This window comes from Oryzias latipes, chromosome 1 (assembly GCF_002234675.1).
Source record: "Oryzias latipes chromosome 1, ASM223467v1".
NCBI classification, from domain to species: domain Eukaryota; kingdom Metazoa; phylum Chordata; class Actinopteri; order Beloniformes; family Adrianichthyidae; genus Oryzias; species Oryzias latipes.
In genome coordinates, this window is record NC_019859.2 from 8,921,901 (window position 1) to 8,933,280 (window position 11,380).

Below are 11,380 nucleotides of genomic sequence, written 5' to 3' on the forward strand. Positions count from 1 at the left end.
AAAACATGTTCACTCAGATCACTTGACAATATTTCAAATTTAAAAATAACTATGTTTTAACCATGAACATACAAACAGTGATAATACATAGAAACAGATACATGCAATTACAATTCAACATTCAGAAAGCCTGCTTGCAGAATTCTATCAGTATATCAGTGATCTAACTACAGCCTTTACAGCAGCTCTGCGGGATGATGATTATCAAAACATGTATAACGTATATTAAAATAATTCCTTCGCCGGCTCATAGTTTTTAAACTTTGTAACTGCAGAACAAGCAATTGTAGCAGATTTTATAGGAATATAAAGGACCTACTACAGAGCAGAGGCAGGAGTCTTTTTGGAAGCACACAGAACTGACATGCTCGGTAAATTTCTAAAAAGAAGTGGATCCAGCTGAAACACTGTCGTCACAGACCAAATTTTGCATTCCATAAAAAGAAGGTTCTGTTAAAACAAAAGAAATGTGATGAAAAAATATTACATTAAAAAATTTAAGAATGTTTTCCAAAGTGCTAGAATAAAGTACTCAAATTTTTAAATCTATCTACTGTTGAAGTCCAAATTGACTCTGATTCAGAGTCAGAAGGATCCTATAGTTGAAGGTTATAATAATCAGACTTCACACCCTGGAACTTTGGTTCACCTTTGCAAAGGGAGAATTTCAGCACAGCAGCTCACATGTGCTCCTTACACAGACTGTGCTAAAACTCTCTCCTTCCCTTCTCGGCCAGCTCTTCTTTATTGATCCACACGTAATGTAACATCCTGTTCATTCAGACACATGATGTATGCATGACTAATCTCGCGTTCATTCAAAGCCTACAGATTCACAGTCTGCTTTTGACCTTTGTCTAAAAACTCTCTTAACCACATCCTTCACTTGAAGTCACAAGTTATCACACACATGTCTCATGTTTGCTTGACTCACATCTAAAAATTTATATACTTTTAATAATAATTCCATATGCTTTTAATTATAATTTCATATACGTTTAATTAAAACTCCCACACCACTGTCTTACCTAGACAAAGCTGAAACAGTATCATCAAAACTACCTAATCTAGAAGAACTGCCAGCAAAAACATCACAAGTGATTTCAAAATTGAAGAAACTTACAAAAGACAAGTTTATTTTTCCATTGAAAACTCATTTTAACCCTTGTGCTGTCCTAGACACTTTGACATTGGGAGTGAGGTCATCTCCACCCCACTAGACAGTGCGCTGAACCTTTTTCGTCAATGTTTTGTGATCTTCACTAGTGTCCATGGATTACATGAAATCCTCTCCATCTGTGTCTTGGTAGGAATAACACATCAATGGTCATCTTGACCCTATAGGATAGCACAAGGGTTAAAATGCATGAGTGGATTTGTCAATCCACAGAAAATGAACTGTGCGGGGACACTTCTGAAGTTACTAAAGATTCACCTATAAAAGTTACATTCTCATACAGCAGAACAGTTTTTTTTCTTTAGATGTTCAATTGACATCATTAAAATTTTTGACAGATACATAATTTTTAAGTTTACTTTGCGGGTTCTGTTCGTGTGTTGAGATAGTTTTGCATGTCGGACATATCAATGGAACCCTTCATGCGGTCCACACTTCACACACTCATGATTTTCACCTTGATCTATTAAGACCTCATCAAGTCATTAGTTTAAATATAAATGTAATGCCAGAAACAGGCTGCTGATTTGAATGAGAAGTGTGGCTCCAAGTTTAAAAATTTAGAATAGAAAAATAAACGATAGTTAAAGACAAGGGAAAACAAGTAAGGTTCGTAAATGCATTTAAGGCAGACCTAGATGTAATTGTAATTTTTGCATCGTAAAGGCTATGACCAAATTTTTAGAGACTTGAATTGTTTATGTAAAATAAAGGTTGGATGTGGGTCTTCTAAGGGACTTTAAACTTAAGTCTTTGTTGCATAGATAAAGGTTTCCAGGAGATGCAGAGCAAACTGAATTAAATTGATCATGGTCTGCACTTATATGACAAGTTTAATACTGATATTAGACAATTTTATTATACGTTTTATTATACGTCTTTATAGTACGACGGAGTTTTAGGGCCACGGTGAGGAAAAAAAATTCTGGCCAACATGACGAGATTAAAGTCGTCATGTCGACTTTAATCTCGTCATGACGAGAAAAAACTCGACACAAAGTTTCGAGAAAAAACTCGTCGTGTCGAGATAAAAGTCGAAATAAAGTTTCGAGATTAAAGTCGCAATGTTGCGCGAGAGCAGTGAAGCTGAGTCTTTTAGGAGTATTCAGTGTTATGGCTAATGTTAGTGAGCTAGTGGCTTTGTATTTAAGAGTTTACGAGAGAGTTTTATGGCCACCAAAAAAAAGTAATTTTATTTGGAGATAAAAACTCGTAAATTTACGGGGAAAAGTCATAGATTAACAAGGAGAAAACCCCGAAGTTGTCTGTTTATCGGAGCCTAGCTTGAAGATGAAAGATGTGGAGCCTTTTGTGAAGCTTTATTTTCGGATTATAGGTTTAAAACAAAGAGATTCTGAACCTTTTGGCGACTCAAAATCAGATTATTGTTAGTGGAGCCGTCTTTCCGGGTATTTGTAAAATAAGGAGCTCAGAGACACGTTTGGGTGTAGAGGATCGCTGCAGCCTTTATTCTCCTTTTCATTCACATAACCTGAAGTTCATCTGTCACATTACGTCATGAACCTGTCATCCGATCACCAATGCGGAAGTAAACAGTGTTACATTAGCCCCCTCCTGCAGATTAAGCGACCCGTTTGATCATTAAAAAACAAAGATGAATGAAAATAGTCTGTTATATTAGCATTACAACGTTGAAAAAGGCAAAAAGTGCTTCTCCTCCTCAGACGGAAGCATCACACAAACATAGAGATCTGGTCTTTGGTGGAGGAAGAAAGGATTCAAGCAAACAGCTGCAGGGACACCGATGGCTTCATCATCGGGCTGCAGAGTATGGAGGCAGAGATCCTGCAAACCAACCATCAATAAATAAAACTTTAATAACTTGTAAATCAAACAAATGAGCTTCCAGACATTTGGAACGTTATCAATAAACATTCAGCTCACCTGTTCAACAAAGTTTAGTCGGTCTGATCTGCTGCTGCACGGCGTTCACCTGCTTCTCTGCATTCTCACTTCCACAATAATCTCGTAAATTTACGAGTTTTTTTCTCTCTCGCGCGCAACATTGCGACTTTAATCTCGAAACTTTATTTCGACTTTTATCTCGACAAGACGAGTTTTTTTGTCGAAACTTTGTGTCGAGTTTTTTCTCGTCATGACGAGATTAAAGTCGACATGACGACTTTAATCTCGCCACGTTGGCCAGAATTTTTTTTCCTCACCGTGGCCCTAATACTCCGTCGTATTATAGTGATGTGAGTTTGCTTGTACTTTTTGGCATTGTTCATAAGCATGAAGGGTTTAGAGTAAGGATGCCCGTTTGACACGGACGCTTGGGACGCTTGTTTTACCTTCGCGATCAGAGTGGTTTGGGCGTGTGTCAACTACTGCAGAATACGTGGTTGACAACGTAAGCAGCGTCAAACGCATTGTTTGGTCGTACCAGGTTTCCGATGTCACTTGTGTTTGAACAGTTGCGCGCTATTCTCTATAAATACAATTGTATTAGAATCTGTCAGTTCAATGCACTTTACCATGGCTCCTGGTAAATAAACGTTCTGTGGCTTGGGATATTTTCAACTATGTTTCTCCTCATTAGGTGATGCACTATCAATGTTGTTTATAAAGGGACCTTTTTCTTGTAACTTAAGTTTTATCTTTCTTTTTTTTAAAACAAGATAACACAAATGGCTATATAACAAAAACAAGTGAGGGGGGACCCAAATGAGACATTAGGAGTTCCAAGCTGCAAATTAGCCATGGTCCAGAATTCACAGATTCATACATACCTTACAAGATAGAAACTAGCTGACCTAATATAAACTAAAATTGTGTGCCAATAATTCTGGCTTTTTGCATCCTTGGACACATAAGGATGAAGAGTTTTGATTGCAGCAACAGATCTCACAAGTGGATTGTAGGTCTGATTGACAATGGTCCGCATTTACACGTTCAGGATTTTCATCTTTATTGACAATTTGGCTAATAGACAATAAGTTTCTGAGAGGATTGTGGTCTGAATGAGAGAAGTGTGTGGCTCTTAAAAGAGCCGTTGTGTTGCTGGTGGATCGTAGGATCTACTTGGTCTTAGCGGGCTTCTCGGTCTTCTTGGGCAGCAGCACCGCCTGGATGTTGGGCAGCACGCCGCCCTGAGCGATGGTGACTCCCCCCAGCAGCTTGTTGAGCTCCTCGTCGTTGCGGACAGCCAGCTGTAGGTGACGGGGGATGATCCTGGTCTTCTTGTTGTCGCGGGCGGCGTTTCCAGCCAGCTCCAGGATCTCAGCCGTCAGATACTCCAGCACGGCAGCCAGGTACACGGGAGCTCCGGCTCCCACGCGCTCTGCGTAGTTACCTTTGCGCAGCAGCCTGTGGACACGACCCACGGGGAACTGCAGACCAGCGCGGGAGGAGCGGGTCTTTGCCTTGGCACGGGCTTTTCCGCCGGTTTTGCCGCGACCAGACATTTTGTAGTATTTTTACTGACTCTGAAGAGGAGAGGGAATGAGTCTCCAGAGCCACACTGCCTCCTTTTAAATGGTCGCGAGCGCAGGACGACTCCTGCCAGACCAATCAGAGGAGAGTCTTTCAGCAGGGCGGCAGAAGGCGGCCGCTCTGAAAATCAGCGGACTTTTTGAACGGATCGAAGCCCAATCAGCGGCTCTCTTTCAGGCGAGAGGGTTGTCTTCGAGGCGGTGCTGATCTGCAGGAGGAGCCGCTCTCCAATCAGGATCCGCTGCTGTGAAGCTGCGTCAGTTTCACGGCGCCTTTAAAAACAGCGAGGCTCCGCTCTCGGTTACAGTTTTCTCTTCAGCAAAGTGAAAGAAAGCATCGAAGATGGCAAGAACCAAGCAGACCGCCCGTAAATCTACCGGAGGCAAAGCTCCGAGGAAGCAGCTGGCCACCAAGGCTGCCCGCAAGAGCGCCCCGGCCACCGGGGGAGTGAAGAAGCCTCACCGTTACCGTCCCGGTACCGTGGCTCTCCGTGAGATCCGTCGTTACCAAAAATCCACCGAGCTGCTGATCCGCAAACTGCCCTTCCAGCGGCTGGTGAGAGAAATCGCTCAGGACTTCAAGACCGACCTGCGCTTCCAGAGCTCTGCTGTCATGGCTCTGCAGGAGGCCAGTGAGGCTTACCTGGTGGGGCTCTTCGAGGACACCAACCTGTGCGCCATCCACGCCAAGAGGGTCACCATCATGCCCAAAGACATCCAGCTGGCCCGCCGCATCCGTGGAGAGAGAGCTTAGACACCGACCGCTGCAGAAACGACCACAACGGCTCTTTTAAGAGCCACCAACCCGTCTACAGAACACATCCTCCCTTTGGTTGACTATGATGTACCCAACAAATAATAAAACAAACAAAACTGCCAATATCTGATACTTTTTATCATATCTCCCCATTTTGGATTGATATCTCTTGACAGTAGTTTCATAATTTGAGATTGACGCAAATCTATACTTATACTCAATGCTTAAAATGCATATCCATACAGGATTGGATAAAAATTTATGGGGAGACTCATGTGGATAAAGTAAACCAACAAACTTTTGAAAAGATTTCTCGCACAAGTGAGGTCCAGGTAAAAACAAATTGTTAAATTAAGTGAGTATGGGGATGGCGATCTGAAGATAATGGCCATAACATTCCTAAAATACGGCTTATAATATGGTGAAAGAGTTATGATGTAGGTGCAAGAAAAATGGGTGGTCTTGTTTCAGCTTTTGCCCACTCTCTTTCCAACATCCCTAAACACAGGGAGGGTGCTACACACACAATTCTGACAATTTTTGAGTCAATATTAGCATAATTGACGAAGATTAAGGAAACCCTAAATACACAATTCTTTGAGCATAGCAAAAATAAAAGGAACATATTTAAATCAAATGGTGAGGACCCAAATTATTTAAGGTGCTCATGATTTGATTTAAATCCAGCTGGTAGGAGGAACAGAGCAGGCAGAGCCAGAGCCTACCAGCTGGTGAGTAGTTTGCATCACCAACAAAAGTTCTGAGCCAGATGATAAACCAGCAACCAAAAAATGTCAAATCGCTTAAATAACTCATGATTTGGTAAAAATGAAACCAACCATAGGGAGAGTGTGCTTCAAATTCTAAATTATCTTAAAGGGCCTTCAGCATACAAAATCTACATTTTGAACTTTCAATGCAAATGTTTATTTTTAATGAAAAGAAACTGCAAAGTGATATTTTTGATCTATCATGCATTTCTGGGTATTCCTCTAAAAAACAGAACTCTGAGCACCAGCCCAACCCACGACAACGAGCGGGTTCTCACATTGTGACATAGACAGATAGATAGCTGGGCAAAATGCTTTCCTTTATATGCACATCCATCTTTCAAAAAGTTCAGATGTTGATGGTTTTTGTGGGCGAGACGGCTACACACTGCAGAGGCTGACTCTAGGATGTTGTCATGAAATGGGGAGCAAAAGCCGGTACCTCACAGATCGAGGCGTCTTACTTCTGGGTTGGAAAAGAAGTCAGGAAATTGATGTTTAAGAAAAAAAAATTGTTTTAAGACCACCCATTTTTCTTGCACCTACATCATAACCCTTTCACCATAATATAAGCCGTATTTCAGGAATGTTATGGCCATTACCTTCACATCGCCATCCCCATACTCTCACTTAAAAAATTTTTTGTTTTTTTTTCTTTGCCAAAAATAATGTATACATGGATATGGTTTACTATAAAAGGCTTAATTTCCAGCCAATTTCCACTACAGTTGCCATGACATCCAAATATTAGCTTAAAACAATGCTATCAAAAGTCACAATTGTCTCAAAAAGGGAAAAACTGTACTAAAGACATTCAAAAATGCTCCTGTGTGATGTTTAATTTCCATGCAACCTTTCACCTTTGGTTATACTCATCCGTTTTCAGTTTTTTTAACCTCGTTTCAAACCCAGCGAGTTTGAAACAGAGGGAAGGGGAAGTAAACATTAGTTGAGAAAATTAATTAGAACAGGGGTGTCAAATACAAATTGGTTGTTGGGCCACATTTGGTTTCATATATCTGATCTATGTCGCTTGCTCTGAGCAACAGCGTTTACATCATTCGTTATTTTTATTTGATATTTTCCAAAATACTTAATATTTTTCCATTTAAAAAAAAAAAAAAAAAAAAAAAGTTCAATTGACTTTTATGTCAGAAGGTGATCATCTCATAATGAAACTCGGGCTATGAGGTTCTATGCTCTCTGAAGGAAAGTTTGGGTGGCCCTTAAAAGGGCCGTTGTAGAAGTCTTCTGATCAAGCCGTAAATTTAACCGCCGAATCCGTACAGGGTGCGTCCCTGTCTCTTCAGGGCATAGACGACATCCATGGCGGTCACAGTCTTCCTCTTAGCATGCTCGGTGTAGGTAACGGCGTCACGGATCACGTTCTCCAGGAAAACCTTCAGCACACCACGGGTCTCCTCGTAGATCAGACCAGAGATACGCTTCACTCCACCGCGGCGAGCCAGACGGCGGATCGCTGGTTTGGTGATTCCCTGGATGTTATCACGGAGAACTTTCCGGTGACGCTTTGCGCCTCCTTTACCGAGTCCCTTTCCGCCTTTACCTCTTCCACTCATCGTTAGGTATTTGGGTGATTCACTCAAAGTGTCAACGAAGGCACGTCCTCCACAATTTATTTTTCATTTGAGGACGTGTTAGAAGTCAGAGGTGTGACTCAGTCTTCTTCGTCGTTTCAGTGCAGTTTTTCATTAGTCGCACTTGTGCGCCTCCTAGTGTTCTACTGTATTAATGCCGGGCGAACTACGACAAAGGTGAAAACGTCCTAATGCCCTTAATTGGGCAAAACATGAGCATTATAATGGAGAATCTAAATTAAGTAAAGTCCTCATGATGAGGACAATGTTTTCCAGAGATGCTGTTTTGATGTTTTAGGCATAGACTAGGAAATATTTGAGGAACAATTTTTATTCTTTTTAAAGCATATTCACTAAGATCACTTGACAATATTTCAATTTTAAAATAACTTTATCTTTAAATCATGAACATTCAAACCGTGATAATACATAGAAACAGATACGTGTAATTACAATTCAATATTCAGAAAGTCTGAATATGCCGAGGCACCCGCCCTCGACTGCCACCCAATCCACATTGCACCGGCCCCTTTTGAGGTCTCCTATGGGTGGTGGGCCCATGGGAGAGTGGTCCCACGTCGCTCCGTCGGGCTGTGCCCGACTGGGGCCCGTGGGAAGCAGTCACCAGGCGCTCGCCTGCGAGCCCCAACCCTGGTAGTATATACAGTGCTGGGCATAAATAATAATACCCCCCTTTAAAAAGTAATCAGTGGCTCAAAGAACAAAAGAAAAATGTCCAAACTTTCCGCAAGTTTGATTTAGACTTATTTAACTCCATAAAAAAAATCCATAAAATTATGGTTAATGATCTTATTTAGATCACAATCTTCAGTTTTACCTAAATTGGTTAAAGTAAAAATGGATACACCCTGCAACTAAAAATACTGTATCTAGTATTTGTATGACCACCATGATTTTTCATTATAGCATCAAGTCTTCTTGACACGGAATGAACAAGTTGGCAACAAATTGCAACATCTATCTTTTTCCATTCTTTAAGAACCTCTTTTGGAGCCTGGATGCTGGATGGAGAGTGATGCTCAACTTGTGGCTTCAGAATTCCCCACAGGTGCTCGATTGGGTTCAGATCAGGAGACATATTTAGCCATTCAATCACCTTCAGCCTGTTCTTCAGATATGCAACAGTAGCTTTAGAAGTGGGTTTTGGATCATTGTCGTGTTGGAAAGGTGCTCAACAACCAAGTGTATGAAGTGATGGCAGCATCTCCTTCAGTATAGAATAGTACATTGCTGATTTCGTGATACCATCAATGAAATGCAGCTCTCCCACTACAGCAGCATGCACCCCCACCTAAGTACACTGCCACCCCCATGTTTCACTGTTGGCACCATGCATTTTACCTTTGAAATTCTCACCATTGCGTAGGCATACCGTTTTGCAACAATTACTTCCAAACAACGGTGATCTTTGTCATCACGGCAGAGTATTGAGTCCCGGTAGTCTTTATTATTTTGAGAATGGGCCCCTAGCAAATTCTAGGTGTGCTTTTTGTGGATGGGCTTCCTTCGTGGACGATAACCATGAACGCCATTCCTTTGCAGTGTGCGCCATATGGTGTCATGGCAAACAGTCACTCCAGTTTGGCTTTCTACTGCTTTAGCTAACAGCAGTGAACTTGCATGGCAATCTTCTTCAACCTTCTCACCAGAAGACCCTCATGTTGAGATGTTAGCTTCTGTGGACAGCCTTGACGTATCTGTACAGTGGTTGCACTTCCATCTTAAATGTTTGGATCACTTTTGTTGTAGTACTTTAACCGATATTTAAAGCTTTGCTGATTTTCTTGTAGCCCTCACCTTTTTTTTTGCGAAGAAATGATTTCCTTTCTCAGATTTTGTGACATTTCTTCTCCATGGGGAGCCATTGCTAAGAGCCAGAAATGGGAAGGGCTCTTCTTTGTTAAGAAATGCTCTTTTACAGTCACTTGTGTGCTGGATACCTCTTAACCCTTGTGTGGTGTTCATATTGTTGTTACTCAGCCAGTGTTCGTGGGTCTGGTGGACCCGTTGCATGTTGTTTTTTTTAATGCCTCACAATCAAACACTTTGATGTTAAAATACTCGACAGATGTTTACCTCATCCAATTACAATCAGTATATTTGGTTAATATTTGCCCTTTACCTTTGTTAGATCACATTCATAACTCATTATTTAAAACGTGATAAAGAAAATCAATTAAAATCAAGATATGAGTGGAAACAAATTTTCAAGTGAAGCAAGGGTTTCCAAAACTAATGACTTTTATTTATTTGAACACAGAAACTGAACCCATTCAGGTGCATAACACAAGCTGAACACATAGAGTAAACCTATTAGTCAAGACAACACATCAGCCCCATTGAACACATGGCCTTCTAGCCACTAGCCTGTACAACACATGGTCCTGGCTGCTGACGGCCTGGTCCTGTGGCTGGGTGCTGATGGCTTCGTTTTGGAACTGGCTGATGCTAAATCTAAATGGTAAATTGCGTATACTTATATAGCGCCTTTCTTCCAACAAGGACAAAGGACTTTACAGTCACAGACCCATTCACCCAGTCACACACACATTCACTCACACATTCAGACACTGGTGGCGGCTCCGCTGCCAAGCGCAGGCGCCCGCCTACCACCAGAGGCAAGGTGGGGTTCAGTGTCTTGCCCAAGGACACTTCGACTCATGGGCGTGCAAGGCGGGAATTGAACCTGCAATCTTACGATCATGGGCCGACCGCCCTACCGCTGCTCCACGGCCGCCCCAATCTAATCATCTTCTTCAGAGTCACTGTCAGACTCTGAATTTTCAGAAATGTGATCCTATAATTCTGAAACCTCCTCTTCTGAATCGTCTCCCTCTACATCATCATCAAAAACGTCTCTCTCTCCTAAAATCAATTCCAGGGCCCTCTGCGCAGAAAGTCTTTTGGCCATTTTGATCAGTTGTGATAAGAAACCACACAGGCAAAGCTATATTTAACGTGTCCCGCCTCCAATTTGTAGCTGTTAAAGAGCGAGATATTAAAGATTCCCGCAAGAAAGTCAAATGGTCAAGGGAGAATGAGAGCAAACAGAGTTGATGCTTGAATTATTCTAACTATGTTGCAACCTTGTGCGGGAACCGCAGGTGCAGAAACAGAACTCACATTAAAGGCCTGTTCACACCGGGACGAATTTCGCCGGCGATTTTCGCCGACGTTTAACGCCTCGTGACTAAACAAAGGGCACCAACGAGAGTGTGCACACCGACGCGAAAAAACGCCAAGCGCCAAAAAAAAAAAAACGCCTCGGGTTCGTTTTTTTTTTTCGACGCGTCGCGTCGAAATCTATTCGACCAATGAGAATGGCGCTTTTGCACACGTGTCTGGAGCTTCTGAAGTTACAGTAAAACACAACTTGGGGGCGCTCAAACACAAAACTGCCTTGCTGAGCACACATACCAGCGAAGAAGATAGACGCCAAGTAGCGTTTACACTGCCGCGAAGAAATAATGACGGACATTCTTAAATATCCCCTTACCAAGTACCAGTTGGAGCTACTGATGCTTGAAATATTCATGTTTTCTTTGTATGATTCTGACAAGCGCGTAAATACTTGCTCTCTTCTTCTGAGTGAAAAGCGACTTTAA

The 11,380-nt window shown here is 41.9% G+C and overlaps 3 protein-coding genes across 3 annotated transcripts; 1 reads left to right on the top strand and 2 right to left on the bottom strand.

Moving 5' to 3' along the window:
- Positions 1 to 3,789: 3,789 nt before the first annotated feature.
- On the bottom strand, positions 3,790 to 4,619 carry LOC101173279 (histone H2A-like). Its single transcript, XM_004065537.4, has one exon. It carries the CDS (start codon positions 4,600 to 4,602, stop codon positions 4,216 to 4,218), a length of 387 nt encoding a protein of 128 aa, XP_004065585.1. The 5' UTR covers positions 4,603 to 4,619; the 3' UTR covers positions 3,790 to 4,215.
- A 309-nt stretch (positions 4,620 to 4,928) lies between these two features.
- LOC111947473 (histone H3) lies at positions 4,929 to 5,444 on the top strand. The gene has a single exon (XM_023955270.1). The coding sequence runs from the start codon at positions 4,973 to 4,975 to the stop codon at positions 5,381 to 5,383; it is 411 nt and encodes a 136-aa protein (XP_023811038.1). The 5' UTR covers positions 4,929 to 4,972; the 3' UTR covers positions 5,384 to 5,444.
- A 1,672-nt stretch (positions 5,445 to 7,116) lies between these two features.
- LOC101168421 (histone H4) lies at positions 7,117 to 7,766 on the bottom strand. The gene has a single exon (XM_004084156.4). It carries the CDS (start codon positions 7,734 to 7,736, stop codon positions 7,425 to 7,427), a length of 312 nt encoding a protein of 103 aa, XP_004084204.1. The 5' UTR covers positions 7,737 to 7,766; the 3' UTR covers positions 7,117 to 7,424.
- Between the last annotated feature and the right edge of the window lie 3,614 nt (positions 7,767 to 11,380).

What these genes read in the sequence shown, in the direction of transcription:
- LOC101173279 (XM_004065537.4), bottom strand. Translation starts at nt 4,602, where the DNA reads ATGTCTGGTCGCGGCAAAACCGGCGGAAAAGCCCGTGCCAAGGCAAAG.
- LOC111947473 (XM_023955270.1), top strand. Translation starts at nt 4,973, where the DNA reads ATGGCAAGAACCAAGCAGACCGCCCGTAAATCTACCGGAGGCAAAGCT.
- LOC101168421 (XM_004084156.4), bottom strand. Translation starts at nt 7,736, where the DNA reads ATGAGTGGAAGAGGTAAAGGCGGAAAGGGACTCGGTAAAGGAGGCGCA.